The sequence below is a fragment of the Drosophila subpulchrella genome, chromosome 3L (genome assembly GCF_014743375.2).
Source record: "Drosophila subpulchrella strain 33 F10 #4 breed RU33 chromosome 3L, RU_Dsub_v1.1 Primary Assembly, whole genome shotgun sequence".
NCBI classification, from domain to species: domain Eukaryota; kingdom Metazoa; phylum Arthropoda; class Insecta; order Diptera; family Drosophilidae; genus Drosophila; species Drosophila subpulchrella.
This window is the reverse complement of record NC_050612.1, coordinates 12605592-12624453: the sequence shown is the minus strand read 5'-3', so window position 1 is coordinate 12624453 and position 18862 is coordinate 12605592. Positions and strand designations below refer to the sequence as shown.

Sequence of the window (18862 nt, the reverse complement as noted above, 5' to 3'; positions counted from 1 at the left end):
CCTCTCTATTTCTATATATACTTATATGGTTCCCGAACCCAGTCTCAGCTTGTGTAAAGTTCTGCTTAAACCAATCTAAAAGTGGATTTTCTCTAGTGCTTGAAGGTCGATATCAGCAAATAGCTTTTGAAAGGGAAATTCATAGGAAGTTTATTTTGTAATACTAAGTACTTTAGAATAAGGCAAAAAAATGATATACTTCCGTCAGTTAAGATGAATGATCATAAAAACTAGTTATTATATTTAAAAAAAAATAAGAAAATATTATTTCTATAACAAAGTAAAACTACCTTCTTAAAATTTACCTATTTAAAGCTCCCAACAATCCATAACTTCCATCATATCCCCATACAAATTCAAGAACTGTCAAAACTAACCCAAAAAACTTCCCCCAGATCTTATGTAACCTGCAGCCGAAATTCTATTCCGAATATAAAATGCGTGTTTCATTATATTTTTTGGGTCGCCGACTCGATCAGAAAGTCTCATGTAGATCGTATATCTGCAGACATATAAACACACCCTTGATAAATTCATTTTCTTGGCTAACTACCAACTTATAAGATATTTCAGCATTACTTAACAACGAGATTTATGCAAAAGCAGAAATCGTCTGATATAAAAATGCTCGAACGTGTGTGTGTGTTCGTTTTTATATCTCTGGCCGATGAGGAAAAACTAAAAATTTCATTTGCACGCAGTTTTGTAGTTTCATTTTATTTCGGCACACTTTGATTGCCTTTGCAAATGTAAACAAATTATAGCCCAAAAAATAAAAATAGGCAAGGAATAGTTGAGATCTTGATGCCGGGCGGACGACAACCAAAAAAATTGTTTACATAACAAAACCAGAATGCAAAGGCAAAGACAAAACCGAACTCCAAATGGTTTTGTTGTTTGTGTGTGAGTGCGGGTGTATTTGTATCTGTGTGTTATGCCGGCATTGTTTATCTTAAAGATACAGTACGAACGACGTCAAAAGCAAAACGTGCGCACAATCAAAAAAAAAATAGGAAAAAAAAAGTACCGAAACAAGCCAAAAATCAAACAAAAACAAAAACAGACTCTCTTTCTCTGGCTTTTTGTATCTCACAAATACATTAAGCAAGAGTTCTCGGCGAAGAGAACCTAAGAGAAGGCCTAAGAGCGGGCAAATGTGTGCAGGTATTGGTACCGAAGTATCTGTGTGCCGATGATTTTGATTTCGTTACTTTAGCCAGCGTCCCCGTCAGTTTGCTCTATGTGATTCAGTGTTAATTTTCATAATATTATGTAATAGCATGTGCCGCCGTCTGGTTGCGATTTATATTCTATGCCCTAACCGCAACTATATGTAGAGGTTAGTTTCCAACGATTTAATGGACTTGGCTTGGCTCACCAGGGGTTCCTTTCCAGCTTCGCGAAAGTTCAATGAACCCCTTTCATTTTATATAAGAACAATTAGCTTTGTGCTAAGGCGACGCAAGTCACGTCATCGGTTTTTCGGACTGGCGGTGCGAGAAATGCACTTCGAAGGCGAGATATCCGACATTCTCCAGTGGTTAAGTAATAGATACAGTTCTTCCTCTTCGCGCCTGGCCATCCAGCAGTCGAAGAGCGCCAGAGAGCAGAGGTTCTCTCTCTTTTCTCTGGCATGCCTGTGTGGGTTTGGAATTATAAAACAGAATCAAAAGCTGCCTCTGAGAATCAGTCATTTCAATTCATTTCATTTCTTTGGCTGCCTGCTTTATTTTTGCCATAGTGTTTTTTTTTTTGAGCGTTACGTAAAGCCCCTATCTTCTTCTTGTTCCGCTTACTTCACATTCTCCCCTATCTCTGGCTGGCTCTCTTTATCCCTCTATAGGTATATATATGGGTGTGTGTGTGTGTACTTCTCCCGGAACGGAATCGAAATCAAAATCCAACTCATATTCTCTTTGTTCTCTCTGTTTTTCAGATGCCTTGCTGCTGCTGTTGTCAAAACTTCTTCTTCAGTTCAACTAAAACAGCCAAAAGCAGAGCACGCAAAAGATTAATTCATGGCGTATGAAGTGGAGAAATAAATTAAATTAAATTTATAGAATATATATGCATGTATATATGTGTATGTATGTGTGGAAGTGCCAGTGAACGAAAAAAGTGAAGTGCTTAGTGAGATGTGAGATATAGATATTGTATCTGAAAGATAGATTTTACCCCGCAATCTGTTGCATACGTGACTGCAGGCAGCTACGAAAATAATAATAATAATAATAATAATACCAAATCAAGGGGAATTCCATCGGATAGCGATACAGTGATGCCTCTGTCGCAGGGCTATTGCCTTAAGCCCTCGCTGCGGGCGATGAAGGTGCTCCGCCAGGAGCAGCAACAGCAGCAGATGCAGCAGGACCAAGATCGGGGTCACCACCTTTCACCCAGCAGCCGCCCACTACAGTGTTACCTCTCACATGGCGAAAACCAGAGCTCGCTGCACTACCTGCTGGCCGAATCCTTCGTCAAGGTGGGCAGTCTGGCCCAGGCCTTCGATGTCTATGAGCTGATAGCCAGCCGGCAGTTCGATGGCCATGTGCCCCTGGACAAGCTGAACTCTCTGGCCAGTGCATTGACCTCGCAGATTAGGCAAATGGGTGGGATTACCACCACCACCAGCACCACGCCCACCACCAAGAGCCCCAGAATGTCGGAAAGACTAGACACAATGCCCTGGTCGAGGTATCACCATCAACAGGCCAAACACAATCAGGCCGAGCAGTTGGAATTCCTGGGGGGAATGGGTGGTGGTGGTGCATCCATGGGTGAGTCACCCAGTGAATCCCCGCTGGATCTGCACTCGCCCACGCGAGAACTAAGAGTGCCCAGTCCCATGGAGGACTACGATCCGCTGCTGTGCCCCCTCTGCTGCGACATCCTGCGCTGCCCGGTGACCACCAATTGTGGGCACACCTTTTGCCGCCAGTGCTGCGAGACGATCACACAGTGCAACATCTGCCAGGTGCGATTTCCCCGCGTCCAAGACTCGGCGACAGGACCACCAGGAGCACCGGTCTGTGCCCTGACCACCACCACGGCGAGTGGTGCGGTATCCAGCTTTTTCCCAGCCACCTCACCCTCTGCCAATGCGAGCCTCAGCCTGATGAGCTTTCCCGGGGGTTATGGCGTTCAGCTGGCGTCCAGTGTCCACCGTTTGGCCGCACCACCCATGACAGTGACCACCACCACTGTGGCCTCCACCACGGCCACGGCCACCACCACCATGGCGTCCACTTCGGCGGCAGCCAGCCTGGAGCTGAATGGCTATCTGCCCGCCCATCGGGGAGCCAGTGGCTCCGCCGCCATGAAGTTCATGCCCGACGTCCTCGTCCGCCGCCTGGTGGAGAAGTGGTGGGGACCCGATCTGCAGGCCAAGAAGATCAGCGAGAAGGCCAGCAGCTGCATGCACCTCAATCTGCTCGACGACGCCCTCAAGTTCTGCAATGCCAGCCTGGAGAAAGGTGAGTTGTCTTTGAAAATATTTTTCAAGGAATACTGGGGGAGTATTTAATAAAACTATGAGGCTAGAAAGTATCCTTAAAAATACTGTTCATATTAACAAACATTAAAATGATCATTCCAGTCCATTAACACCCTTTAAACCAAAAAAATTATCGATTTTAAAAGACTTTATTTGTTTTAAATTTTGGTCCATTTTCGAATGAGCTTGAATTTAAACATACAAAAATATTTCATTTCAAAGTTTTCCAAGCATAGTTTTTAATTTTTTTATAATTTTGATCATTTTTCTCAACTATTTCCAATATTATTTATAAAAAGTAGTTATTTACAAGACTATAAATATATATAAAATTAGATTAAACACTTTTATCATAAAAGAAATGTTCATCATCTAAAGAAACATACGTTGTTCTTACTTATCTTTTTAATTTCTTGAAAATTGCTCTTAAAATGTTCATATTTAATTGAAAATAAATGTCTTTCCTTAGACCAAAATTTAAATTTTTGGTATATAGTTCAAAAATCTTAGATATTCTATATTTCTCCCCACAATCTTATAATTTTTTGTGAAAGCGGCTTGCTTTTGCCTTGAAATTTCTGCCAGTGCAGCAGCAATCCTTTTCGATTCGACTGCACTGGTGGGGAATTGAAAAATCAATAGAGGGCAGGGCCGAAAATGGCAAGGCTCAATAGACTCCATTTGCTGACGTCAGGCGAGTCGAGGGAACCCAGTGGTGGCGCAACAAGTCTCGCCCAGCCAAAACGCCCACACTTAACCCACTGGAGCCCATGCGGCGTATGCGTATTTTCTTCGCTACTTCCACTTTCCACTCCCACTTCAATTTTCTCCCACGAATGTCAACTTGTTACTCTAATTGTGTGTGTTTAGCGCGCCAAATGGCTCTGCCATAGGCGGGCCAGGGACCACTTAATCCAATATTTATAGAGCAAATTCAAAGTAAATAAGCGACCAAATTGTATCTGATGGATATGTGAGCTGCGGCACGCGTTGTTAGCTAAACTCTTTCCGCACCCGAAATGATATTCTCAGAAATCTCTCACTTTTTTAATGATATATTGAGGCGCTGAGTCAGTCATTTGAGCTCAAGAGGATTTTCCCCTTCATTTGGGGGGAACACACAGAAGAAAAATTGAAACTAAGAACAGCCAATTAATCATTTCCATTTTCCCAGCGACAATTTTGTTGTTGCCCTCGCGGTTTCCTAACGAAAAGTAAAGAGCAACTAAATCACAACGATTTACGCACTTAGAAATCCATCAAACAAAATGCTTTGAGTACCAGAACGGCGGGGAAAAAATTAACAAAAGACAGAAGGCATCAGACGAGAAACACTTGACTCGTCAAGAGCTATTTTTTCTTTTCTTGAGCAAAACAATGGATATGATAGACAGAATTAGGTGGAAATGGGGTGAGAAAACGGAAAGCCATAGCTAAAATTAACCAGATCTGAGATCGGAAAACTTTTTTGGCTGGCAATTAATATTTTCGACCATTCTTTGAATGACTTTGGGGTTTTCCAATACTTTTTGTGGGCTAACGGAATTTTATTTTATACAATAAGCAAGTCAGTGTTTATTTGGTTTTTACCTTAGTAACGCATAAATTATTTAGGTTGACGACTCTATTTTAATGGTTTTGTATCATTTTTTGTTGATCTCTATGAAATACCTACAAATAACAAATTCGTGATATTTGTTTTATCAACGATTCTATTTAATCGACTGTTTTGGTCAACGTAATTGCACCTATTTGGTGTTTACCAATCAATTTTGGTTTCTCTTTGGTCGATTTTCCGCTTTTATGTTTCGCTGTTTACTCATGGAATACAAAATTAGATGGGGTCTTGAGTTTGTTCTGTTCTCCCCACCCCTTATAAAGAAATTCTCTTTCTCTCCCGGGTGAATTAAAGTGTTTACGCTCCCCATTCCCTTTCACCGGGGGATATAATGCATCAATGTGTCTGGCATTTCTAGGGGTATTAACTTGGCTTACTGTCGGCACGTGGGCGTTGGATTTTTCACCTGAAATACACACATAGTAGGTGGGTGGGTCAGCTGAAGAGCGGTGTTACTTTCATAATTGTCATTATCAAGGTGTAGATACTTTGTCAGCGTGTTTGTGATTAGCCAAATTGTGTGCTGACGCATCCATCGTACGACTTTGTTTACCCCCTGGCGGAATTATTAAGAGAGGGGGGTCTATATGGTGGATTGAAATAGCAGCAACGTTACAGCTGACACGTAAACAACCTGAAGTAATTCCAGTCGGTCTATTTATAAGAATCCTGGGTATTTGTTCTATTTCATTTTTGTCTTTTCGTTTATTTCTTCGAACGCCACAATCAGTTATTGACTCTTGCTGATAAAAATGAAAGAAAAAATCCCACAGAATTTTTTTTTGGGGGCAGTAGCAAAGTTAAAAAATAAAAAGACTTTTGATAAACAAACTGTCTAGTCATGGTTATAAAAAGAATTCAACGCAAATGCAAATCGTAGGCAATAAAGTGAGCATACAAAGCGTTTTAGCTGCGATTCGTCGAAGACAAGCTCGAAAGCCGTCAGCATATCACACATACGCCGGGTGTTACAAAGCCAAGTGCCCCACTTGACAATGAAGATGTCAGGACAAAGTGTCAGCACTCTGGTATTCCGCACAGACACTCATCCCCCGGCTGGGATTTAATGTCCTGCTGAAACGAGCCAGACATGCACAATTTAATTTACGTATACGTATGCTGCTTGTACGTATATCTTCTAACGACCTGCGGCTGGTAATATAGTCGTTGACCTCATCAGGCATTTCGCCCTGTTTTCCTTTTTTTTTGCCAGGCACACAGAAAATAATTAACAAAAAAGTAATACGAAGCTGGCTGAGTGGAAAGAGTTGTTAAATGAGCCGCAAGGACTTGGCCTGAATACATATTTGGTTAGCAAGGCGGTAAGAAAAAAAAAATACAATAAAAAACAGGGAAAAGGTGGGGGTTCCATTAGAAATATTGCATTGAAAATGCCTTTATGTCATGCAAGGCTTTTTTCCTTTGGCCGGTTCTAATTTAATACGTTAATACACGTATATGTGTTTGCATTAAATGTATACGGCTTACATTATATGGTCGATCGTATAATTATATAGCGTGTTTTCGGGCTGCCCAGTCGACTGCATTTAATGTTCCCTTTTCGAGTTGGTGGTTTTTTGCTGGAATGAAAGAATTTAGCACTAAACATGCAATTAATTTGGGTATTTTTTTTCGACACGTGGCTTTTCTGCCCTTGTTTCCACCGCTTTCCATTAGCTTTTATGGCCCGCTGAATTTTCTTTTTCGCTTCAAATCATTTTTTTAGTAGTTCGTGGAACTCTAATTCGGACTAACGAGCACGGCGTCTTCTTGTCGAAGTTATTTCAATTTCTTCGTTTAATTAAATTGTAATTTCTTGGCAATAACTTGGAGGTGGCAACTCAAGGCGTTGACTTCTAAGAAATTTCATCGCAGAGAAATTCCAAGGAATGCGATTTAGTCGGGGAGCTTAATTAGTGTGTCATATTTTTTTTTGATTCCAGTTCGGAACTGGCTTTATGGAATGGCTTTAATGGTATTATGTAGATTAAATAGTTTAGATAAAATATTTTTAACATGATTGCAATGATAGTTCAAAAGAAGATCCAAAAAAGTTAACATGGGTTTACCTGAATGTCTCATATTAACTGAACCTTCTTGTTATAAACAAAGGAACCCATACACATCAACATAAGGTAAATATCATTGTTGTTTTGTTGATAAGAATTGCACTTTCCCATGGTAAGCCGAATGCGATTTCTAGAACCCCCATCAAGGGTGGAACCTTGAACTCCGCACAACTAAACTTTTTCTTTGTTCGGACATGTCCGATTCGATATGGCGATGATGAGGTAGCAAATTGAGTGAATTATATATCCATTCATGTGATTAAGACGTGACGCTTATCGCACCACGGTGCCCGCTCACCCAATTCACCTGATAAAGCCAGTCCATTAATATTATATACGAGTATTTATATGTGCACGATTTGTGTTAATTGTTTGAAGAGCGCCTTGATCTTGTTAGCTTTGTTTTGCCCGAGGTTGAGTACCCGTGCCATAAACATTTGCCCGCCTTCATTGTCGTCATTCCCCTATTTTTAAAAAGAACCCAAAGTCCCTGCCCGTTCCGTCGCCTTTTGCAATCATTCAGAGTGACTGCACTCATTAACATTTGTTTCTAGCCATTTCAGACTGTGCTTTTGATTTCTGCCTTTTTTTTGTGGCAGCTAACATTTTTTAATTAGCCAAACAAGAGCTGGAAACAGTGCTCCTGATTTTTTTGTGCACACGGAGAAAAATTTAGTCGACGGTATTTTAGCTGTAGTAGCTGAAATTTATTGTTGGTAATGTGGATATTCTGTTTTCAATATTATAAATATTATTTTCGTTTAGCTTTATTAAAAAAAAAAACAAGTTCTTAAGACAAAAGCCAAATAGATGTGCTTCATATTGTTTCTGACTTGTACTTGTGATAAACAAAATTGTTTACATTTAATTTATAAATATATCGTAAGACCCAAAAAAAATTAAACACGTTAAATTGATTGCCACATACCTAGTACTATTTATACCCGTTACTCGTAGAGTAAAAGGGTATACTAGATTCGTCGGAAAGTATGTAACAGGCAGAAGGAAGCGTTTCCGACCCCATAAAGTATATATATTCTTGATCAGGATCACTAGCCGAGTCGATCTAGCCATGTCCGTCTGTCCGTCTGTCCGTCTGTCCGTCTGTCCGTCTGTCTGTCCGGATGAACGCTGAGATCTTGGAAACTATGAGAGCTAGGCTATGGAGATTTGGCGTGCAGATTCCTGAGCTTCTTACGCAGCGCAAGTTTGTTTCAGTAGAGTGCCACGCCCACTTTTACGCCCACAAACCGCCCAAAACTGTGGCTCCTACAGCTTTGATGCTAGAATAAAAATTTTAACTGAAATGTATTGTTCTCATCAATACCTATCGATTGACTTAAAAAAAAGTTTGCCACGCCCACTTTATCGCCCACAAACCGCCCCCAAACTTCAAAAAATCGTAAATATGAACGTGGATATCTCGGAAACTATCAAAGATATAGAATCAGGATTTCAGATTTAGATTCCGTAGCTTTGTACGCAGCGCAATTTTGATACTCGAATATGCCACGCCCACTCTAACGCCCACAAACCGCCCAAGCCTGTGGCGCCCACAATTTTCATGCTAGATACAAAATTTTAACTGAACTGTATCGGTCTCGTCAATACCTATCGATTGACCAAAAAAAAATTTGCCACGCCCACCCTAACGCCCATAACGCTTAAATCTGTCTACCGCCGGTAGGTGGCGCATTTCAGTCTTGCTTTGCTGCTTGCTTATTTCCATTTCCCTTTGGTCCCTTTAGCTGAGTAACGGGTATCTGATAGTCAAGGCACTCGACTATAGCGTTCTTTCTTGTTTTCTAGTGTATTCAAAGTGCAGGCAGCCAAAAATTTATTGCGCATTTTGAGGTCGTTGAGTTCTTTCCGTGAAAGTGAACAAAGAGAACCCGCAGGAGGAGCAGGGGGGTGTGGGGAAGAAAGTGGGAGAGAGTTTAACGACCACAAAATTCAACTGGCCTTGGGAAAGCCAGTTGCCAATGCCCGTCACAGATACAGATACAGAAGCAGATACAGATACAGATGCAGATTTGCTTTAGAATATTGTCGAGATTGTGTTAATTTTCGGCAGTGCTATGTGCTTTCTTTTTGCGATATTATTAAGTATGTGCGATTTGATTTATTTCTTGCTGCGTGTGCTTTCTCCACCCCCGCCCCTGATTTTTTCGCAGACGCCATGCGTTGCATAGCCGGCATTCCCCGTGCTCACGTATCTGATAGATACTTTTTGGCATGCTCGTCGCTACACATAACCCCACCCCTCGACAAGTCTGGCGCACATTGCTAAAATGCCATCGCACATTTCACTACGTAAAAAAAAACTAGAAAAAAATAAGAATTTACAATTTACTTTCAAATGAGAATTCTAACCCGAAAGGAATTGTTTGTGCTTTCGCCTCAAATATTCATTTGCTTTGGGCCTGCAAAATGTTTGGGTCGAGTAAATGCAAACTTTTCCCATTTCAAGTCAAGTTTTCGGTATTTACTTCTGGAATTCAGTTCACCCATCGGGCGAAGTGGGTGCTGTTTGCCTTGTGGGCTCTACGTGGGTTCTCTTTGAAGTCGAAGACCCAGAACAAGTTTTGAGGTGTAGGCGGGGTTAACCAAGTGGAATCTGTGTATCGGTGTTGGTGCGGTTGGCAAACTTGGAAGAAATCAGTTAACAGATTATTGTACTTAGAAACTTGAATGAATTTTAAAAATTTTATCAAGCAATCTTTAGCAGACTTTAAAAAATAATACAATTTTATTATTTAGGAATTTCTATCTGCAATTAAATTGTTATCTAATAAGTGTCTCATATTAAGATATTACCTAATATCACCCGAAATTAAATAGGTTGCATTTTAATTTCCCAACTTTCGATGTGTGACATAATAGTGCCCTGTAAACGTATTCCCATTTATTTATTTGGTTATGAAATGCTGACATGCACATCCATGCGAATGACTTTTGACACTTGAGAAGCATTCTGCTAGGCAAAACAATAAGTAAACCCTTTCATAACCGCATGGAACTTATTGTATTGAATAACTCTATCAATTATTCATTGTTTTGTAATAATGCCACTCCATAAAAGCGCAACAAGGCAGGGAAAACTGAAGTGCAGCCAAGGCTTTTCCCCTTCTCGCGCTTTTCCCATTTCGGGAACCCACAAATTCTGTCAAAACAAGCAGAATGATGTAATAATCAGCTCACAAGCGAAAACGCTCGGCTCGGGTTCCAAGAAAAAATAAAAAAACATTGAGACATATTCCTAATTGAGATATTCGCCCTCTCACTCGGGCAAAAAAAAAAATGGAAAAATATATGCAAAAAATAGCTTACAAAAAAATTAAGCTGTTGCTCCTGTCGTTCGTTATTTTCTTGCCGCCGTAATTGCATAATGAGGCCAACTGCAGTTGCAACAGAGGCGAACGAAACAAAAAAAGTGCAAACGTGAGTCATAAAAACAAACGCTTCGTCCAGATTGTTGTCTATTAAGTAATATTCTATTGTAAACTGTGAATTACGATTCGCAAAATTCACTTTCAACATTGGCGAACAAATCAACTGGGAGATTACTCAATTGACTGCGGCAACGGCAAGAGCTACGTCTATATGGCGATAGATATAGCTAAAGCTATAGCAAAATCAAAAGTAAGTCGCCCGCTCACTTATACAAGCAGTGCTGTCTCTTTCTAATGGCCTGTTGCCGTCTCTTTCGGCTGGCGCGGTTGCTCTCTGACTCGTTTGAATTACAGTTATGTCATAGAACGTAGGCAAAGTTGTTGCCGCTGGGTTGTTTGTGTTGCTGCCGGGTAGTTGTTGCTGCCGTAGTTGTTGCTGCTGCTGCTGTTGTCGCTCGTGTTGCGCTTTATCGCATTGCCCAACAACAATAGCTGCCCACAATCAGCAATCAGCAAACTGCAAAACTGCTAGCAATAATTTGTAAGTCTATTGAGTAATAGACACGGTCCCAGACATCATTCCACTCCACTCGCCAGGTAACTTTTATTGCATCCAGCCATTCTCGCCCTCGCACCCTTAACCTTTTTATCCCAATCAATCTATTGAAAATTACATCAGCCTGACATTTTCCGCACAGCGAGTAAAATCCACAAAACAATTTCCACGGGGCGTGACTGCGCCGAAAGACAACTCAAAGTACACAGAGATTTGCGAAGATTTTTAAAGCCAGGCACACAGACAGAAAATTGGTGGCACGTTTAATAAATATACTAGTTATTCTGGAATAACAAGAAATAATATTGCACTTAAATTTATGTCTGTAATTTGTCATATAACCTATTTATACTATCAAAAAGCCAAGTCAGGCATTAAGATTTGCTTTAGGATAAATACAAAACAGCACAGAGAAAAAATATGATATTAAAGTGAACTCAAAAAAATATAAAATAATTTAAAAATAAATATTTAAGTGCTTTTGTTTGGTGAAGCTTTTAGTTTTTCAGTTTAATCAGCCATCCCTTTTTGATTTAAACTGCTTAAGCAGTGATTGAACATTTTCCCCCAGTGCAGTTATGCAACAATTACCGGGCCACATCGTCATCAAGTTAAGGGGAGTGTTGCCTAATTGACGGAACGAAGGCAGAATGGAATTTTAAAAGCAAAGTTCAGCACGATGACATAATTGTTTTGGATTTGATTAGCCCGCAAAAAGGATTTCAATTAGCATTTAACCAGCAAGAGCTGTTAACACTAAATGATAAATCGCCAACTTTTCCACTTGGCCAACACGGCTAGCATTCAATTTGGTTATTTGGGTCAGGCTGTCAGGAGCACTTGGAACTTTTTTTATTAACAAGCCCAAGTGAAACTAAAATTTATTTACACCATTCCACTTTTCTTTTCCCTCTTGGCAAATAAAAGTTTTCTTCCCAAAAAAAAGGCAAGCGAAACTTTTCGAATTATCGTATTCTTTGTGCGACAATTTGTTCTGGCCAGGTGTGAATGGCAACTATAAACAAATGATCAAAGAAAGTGTCGTGATGCAACAGTAATTACGTAACGTAATTTGTTACCCCTATATTTATTTACTCCTAGAATTATGGCCGATATTATCTAAGGCAATTTGACAGATTAGTAAAGCTGTTGTAAACAATAGTTACCAAGACAATTATCTGTGGAATTTCATTTTGTTTTTCTACTTCAGCGTCAAGCTTAAAGTATTAACATGTGGGTCATAAATATTGATTGGGTGTATTTATTTTAAGCTTCAGTGATATAATAAAATAAGGAATAGAATAAAGAATCCCTAAAACATTTCTTTTATTTTCCTTTTATATACTTAGATCCTTTAAAGATCCATTGCTAACAAATATTCCATATTTTAATTTAAGTATGTTTAAAAATATTTATAAAATGCTTGATTTCATTATATAATTTTAGAAATAAGTTATAAGTAATAATGACATTTACTGGTAGCCCAGAATGACCCAGATCCCCGCCAAGCACTTTCAAAAACCTCCTATTGTAATAGTTGCCACACACCGTTGATTATTTAATCGCCCAAAGGAGAGAAGAAAAAAGTTATTACAAAATTGCAAAATCCTCTGTTGTGGCAAGCAAAATAAACCCAAAAAAAAAATTAAAAGCGAGACGAAAATTTGAGAGCATTTACAAATCACGATTTAATTTCCACACGGCAACAACAAGCCGAAAAGCGTTGAAATTGGCAACAAACAAATGAGCAACAATGGGTTTTGGGGGCGGGGAGGCCCCAGATGGCGGGGCGGGGCGGCAGACTAAGCGTGAAAAAGACAAAAGACCAAGGCGACCACGACAAACACGAGAAAACAGGGGGAAACTGAGGCAAATCTTGGGCCTGTGGCTCAACGTAACCAACAACAGTTGGCCGCTGGGCCTTACATAACCCAAAAAAAAATAAGAAAAATAACACAAAAAATACCAAAAAAGCGAGAAAAAAAAGAGCTCCACTTTCCAAACAAACATAATAAAAGTGACGTCGACGTCGACGTCGCGCATTTGACTTTGACATACTTTTCGACTTTGCAGATGGTAACCAATATGGCCCAAAGAGAGTGGGAGAGTTGGCCAAAAGCGCCAAAGTGCCCAAGTCCCGGAGAAAGAGCATCTGTCAAAATGTTGTCGCAAGCCAAGCTTGCTCTCGCTCTTAGCCCTCTTCAGTGCCTCTTTGGGCCAAGTTAAAAAGAAAAAACTGTTGCTCGTTGGCCTTTTGCCTCTTTGGCTCTTTCTCCCCTCACATTTCTCTCTTATTTTCTGCGGATTGCACAAGTCTCAGCTCACGCAATGCTTAAGCCATGGCCAAAACCCCCCTCTACTGCCCCCCCCGCCAACTTACATGACTTTACTCATATTTTTGGCAGCTTTGCATAAAAAAAGCCGGTTACGTTGGTTATATTTTTTCAGCTCTGTCTGCTTATCGAACTGCGTTTAGGGGCTGATTGGCGTCTGCGGCGATTACATAAGTGAAAAGCGGACCGAAATAGCCGTGGGATAGGGGGAGAATATTCGAAAATAGATCTGGAGAATGGGGGAAAAACATGGGGGAAAACTTTGATGTAATTGATAGGCCTTCAAAATGATTTTTCTTTTATTTTATAGGAAAAATAGAATTGGTTATGAAATTAAAAAAAATGGTTGCAAAAGGAAATCATATTTCAGTTTGCATTTCTAAACATATTTTGATTGATGATATGTAATAAAATGGTTGCAGGAGGAAATGAAAAATGCAAAATATTTTGATTTAAAAAAAAAAAAAAGTAGTTTAATGTATACTGAACATATGTAGGTATATTAAAATACTAAAGGAAACTTTCTTAGATAAAATTGGTATTTATAACAATGGTTTTAGATGTGTAAAATTAGTTAACACTAAATATTGATATTGGGAATATATTTAGACAATATATGTATTTTATATTTGTTTTTAGGTTTTTTATAAGAAATTCCAAAACGTTTTCATTATATTTAAAGTAAAAAACCACTTAATGTGTTAAAAATAAATTATCTTTGTGTATATATTTTTAAATATCTTAAACCTTAAAAATATTCCCGATTTTCCTCAGTCGATTGGCCACCCCAGAATGACTTTTAAGTGGATTATTGCCATACGTTGTCAACACCCCAGTACTCAGCCGCCTCATAACGTAATGCATTTTGATGGTTTTTGGTTTTCGGTTCCAACCGCTCTGTTTTAGGCTTAGTCGCAGTTTTGCTTTGGTCAGGTCAGCCGAGAGTTGAGTTTTTTCCGACCTGCCCTTCTGTCTGGGAAATCAATTAACTGCGCGTCAGAAGCGCGTGTGGCAACGGAAGTGGATGTGGATGTGGATGGGGACATGGATGTGGATGTGGGTGAGCATTTATCAAATGACATCTGGGCAGGGGACAACATATGGCCCAACAGGGCGGACACTTTCAGAGCCAACATATGGTGGGAAAACGGTGGGAGTGGGAGAAGGGGCCTTGTAAATGGGTGAAGTCATTAGCCGACTGGTGGCAAATCCCCATCACATCGCAAGCCTTAGCTTTAATAGGTTCTAATTGTGTCCACTTCAAAGAACTTAGGGGTTTTGTTGACTTTTAGGGAGTATATATGAACGTATTGCTCGTAACTTCTTTGGTAGTTAATACCATAATTATATCCTTAGTTTTGCTACAAAAATAAAATTTAATATCATATCAATACCAAATTTAAAATAAAATATTATCACCATTGCCTAACATATTTAGTAATTCTTTAAAAAATAAGAAAAAAGCCACCTAACTCTCCAGAATTTATGATAATAAACAAAGCCTCTGCCCAAATCTTTCTAATCAATTAGGGCATAGAGGAATTACCAATTTATTTGTTTATTTTCTCCCATCCATTTTGAATGTTACTACAAAGGAAAATATACAAATATTCTTTGAAGTAGTCGGCCTTCCGTTTCGTGTTTTTATTATATTTAAGTCCAACCCTCTTTTCATTGCATAAGCTGGCCGACTTAGCAGACAATCAACAGAACCCGCCATGAAAGGGGCCCTAAAAAAATATATAAAAAATACTTGTATATGGAAAAACTTCTTTATATCTTACGCCCCACATAATGCGAGACTTCCGCACTTGTTTGGCCCCCATAACGACCAGAATTCGCCCCGCCTGCCACCAATCTTGGTCACCAGTTGACCTTCGGCCCACTCGACGAGTTGCTGCTCATTGAAGCGTTTGGAATTGTTGCTGCCGTTTCGGTGAAACATTTTCGAATATTATTTGTGCGGTTCGTAAAACCCCTGAATGCCTTGGCATTACAAGAGAAACTGCAAAACAACAATATATAAATATTTTGCGCTTCACACATTATCGAAGGAATGTTTTTTGTTTTGTCTTGCCCGAATGAAATTTGTATTTGATTTTATTTGCGTGCTTGCGATTTGAACAGCATTTTTCGGGGTAAATTGTGTTGTTTTTTGTGTTTTTGCTCCACATTGCCTGAAGGTTGCGCTTGGTTGAGTGAAAATAAAAAAATAAACAAAGTAGGCAAGCTTATATAAGTCTTGGAAATGAAGTTCACTTCGCTGAATCTCTCATTCTCCCGCTGCTTTACCTTGAATTATTTTTAAAGTGAAGTTTAGCAGGGGAATCAGTGATGAACATAAAAAATGGTAGCCCAAATGTAACACCTAAAAATATATAAATTTGAGATGCAGTTTCGTATAAATTGGGGTTCAACCACCCTTGGAATTTATGCCTCCTGCTTAACCCAAAATTCTCTTACCATTTCCACGACCTTTTAGCTTGAATCTCAAAATAATTGTCACCACTGGGGGATTTCGTCCTTGGCTCAGTCTGAACTTCGACATTTGATGTTTGCGTAGTCGTCTTTTTTCTTGTTTTTGGATTTTTTTGCTTCTTGTTTTCCAGTGCCAAAAATTTATGCGACAACGCATAGCGATATTTCCCAGATGTAACCCGCGCAACAGCGGCCACAAAAATCTTCACAGTCGGTTGGGTTTCACCGGAAAAAGAGGAAAATAGAGCAAGAACAGAAAACAAACTGCAAACAAAATTCCAGCAATTTTGGAAGGTTTTTCATGGCGTTGACATTTTACAGACTGAGTTGATAACGCCCACATGACGCAATGGAAAATGGGAAAACTTGTTTAGGGATTTTAAAAACCATTTACTTTAATTAATTTAGTCAAAAAAGAACGGTTTTCATCCCTTTTAAAAATAATCAATATTTATTAACTCAATAATCCGACGAAATAAAATATGTTTTACCCGAAACCAACACAATCATATAGTGCAAAACTCAACATATGGTTTTGAACAAAGAAACAAAATTAATATATGCACACCAGCATATTGGAATAATTTACACAACAATTGTCTGTCATATGGCCTCGTAAACATTTATCATAAATATAAAAATGAGATTTTATAGAATTCTTTACCGAGAATTTCTGTCGCAGATTTAACGCCGAATAGCCGAAGGAAAAATGCTAAATGGTGAAAACAATGCGACTGCCTGCACTTCCTGAAAGTGAATAATTATTATTTGGCTTATATTATACTCGGGCACTGCACATTTCCGTCAACAGCATCAAAAGTGGCCAAGTGAGCGTTCATTCATGAAGACAATTAAAAAGGCAAATTAAGCAGGGAAATGGTAGATGAGTTTTATAGCAATAAATCTGTCTAGAAATGCGAAGATCTCGACAAATTTGACTTTAACAAGGAAACCAAAGGGGGATTTCTATGGGAAATAATGGGTGTAGGTGGGTTTAGGCGAAATTAGCTTAGATGTGGATTAACAAAGAGTTATGAAAGACATTATCTTGAAATTAATATGTGAAATTAGCCCCATGATATACCATATTACTCGGAAAACATGATATTCAGTCGAGTTCCATTTAATCAAATAAATCTCTTAAGGGAAGGAAATATTTAACCTTAACTACGGATATTTCCTTTCATTTCTGTCTGAATTGTATATGGGATTCTTTGTCCATTTCACTGCTGACATTTCCCTAAATTCGCATATTTATTTCGCCCTTACATCGGGCGAGGGCACTTTACGAGGGTCATAAACTCAACTCCGCACAATTAGCTTCATCTGCATAATGGTCATATTTTATGCGAGTGAATAGAGTGTTAGCCAAGGGGGTCTTGGTCTGGGCTCTTGGCATTTATTTGCTCCGCTCCAGTTATTCCCCATCATAGACATCAAAAACGGTCAATTTCCCTACGGGTTTTTGGTTTCTATTCGGATTCGGGTTCGGATTCGGCAATGGCGATGAGAACTGGGATCTCGAAACTGGGAACTGAGAAGGGGGAACCATAAAGTTTGCCATCTTTTTGCCGCTCGTTTATGGCCGCTCGTTTCCCGTCTCACTTGGCGCAGTTTTATGGGCATTCATTTAGTATTTAGGTCAGTTTTTCGCCACCCCTTCAGCCTTGTGCCCCCCTCCCCCACCCCACAATTTCTCCATTTTCCTTTTACATAATAATCCAACAATCAAAGCTCGGACCATGCGGCGTATACGCAACGCGTTTATTTTTAGCAAATTGTTTAACGACGATTTAAGCACAATTGAATTGAAAAATTAGAGGGGACAAGCATTCTTTGTTCGCTACTTTGTTGCCTGGCATTTAAAAATAAATAAATCAAATGATTCACCTATTGAACGGGCTTGCTCTGCAAAATGCCTTTGTCTTTATACTTTATGTCGCTCTCATGTTGTCTTTAGGCGGAAATCAAAATTCTAGGATTTTTGATTTCATTATGCAATCCATGCCAATGCCGTCTGTCAACCGCCAAGGAAAAAATTCGCTTCTCTCCTCAATATTCATTGCGATTTTTTCTTTTTGGTTTTTTTTTCTGTTGACGGTGGGAATTTTGCAAGCGATTTTTAATGTACGTGACGAAATCTGATTTTGAGTGCACACACACTTGCCAAAATCGCCACACTTTGGCATGAAATAGATATATACAGGGAAAGAAAAATAGTATTTTTGGTATTATAAACTTACTATAAATTAAAGAACATTTTAAAATAAATTGCTGTGAGAAATATTCAATGGTTTCTTTTAAATTGTATTACAGAAAACATTTTTAACACAATTTTGGGGGTTCTCTTTATATTTTTAATTACCATTTTTACAGTGTATATTTTGGTTAATCTGTTAGATATATTTACATTTTGTTTGAAGGGGCGTGCTTTAATATTTGAAATATAAAAGGATTTTCCAGATATTTGTTAAGTGTTCTACAATTCAAAAGCAAAGTCTAAGCTATTTCTTCCTGCTCAATGCAATCAAATTTTTTCCAAGTGCACTCGAAAAAGATATATAAATTGCACACATATGAGCTTAGTCATATCTGAAGCCAAATGCAATTTATCAACAGTTGAGCTTAAATTGTCTGCAGCGTAACGGAAACTTGGCCCGCGTGGAAGATGTTGCCATATCTTTGGGGGGCGGGCCGGAAAAGGGGGCGTGGCGGGGGTGTTCGTAGAGCGTAAAATTCTCTAATAAGTGCAAATTGTTAGCAGTGGCAAAGGCAAAGACAAAAAACAAACAGCAGGCCGTCAGCGTTTGGCTTTGCATTTTAATTGAATTTGAGTATTATTTTTTTTATATAAGTATATATGTATTTTTGCCCACTCGTTGGCTGGCTGTAAGTAGAAGTATCTGATGGATACGCACACATA

General features: G+C 39.1%; 1 protein-coding gene across 1 annotated transcript in view; it reads left to right on the top strand.

Annotated features, from left to right (window-relative positions):
• LOC119552652 overlaps nucleotides 1-18862 on the top strand; it is a 30005-nt gene that overhangs the window by 3491 nt on the left and 7652 nt on the right. Inside the window, exon 2 of the mRNA XM_037862349.1 lies at nucleotides 1937-3473. Coding sequence (XP_037718277.1) covers nucleotides 2279-3473 — 1195 coding nt within the window. The 5' untranslated portion in view covers nucleotides 1937-2278. The remainder of the gene's footprint in view (nucleotides 1-1936; nucleotides 3474-18862) is intronic.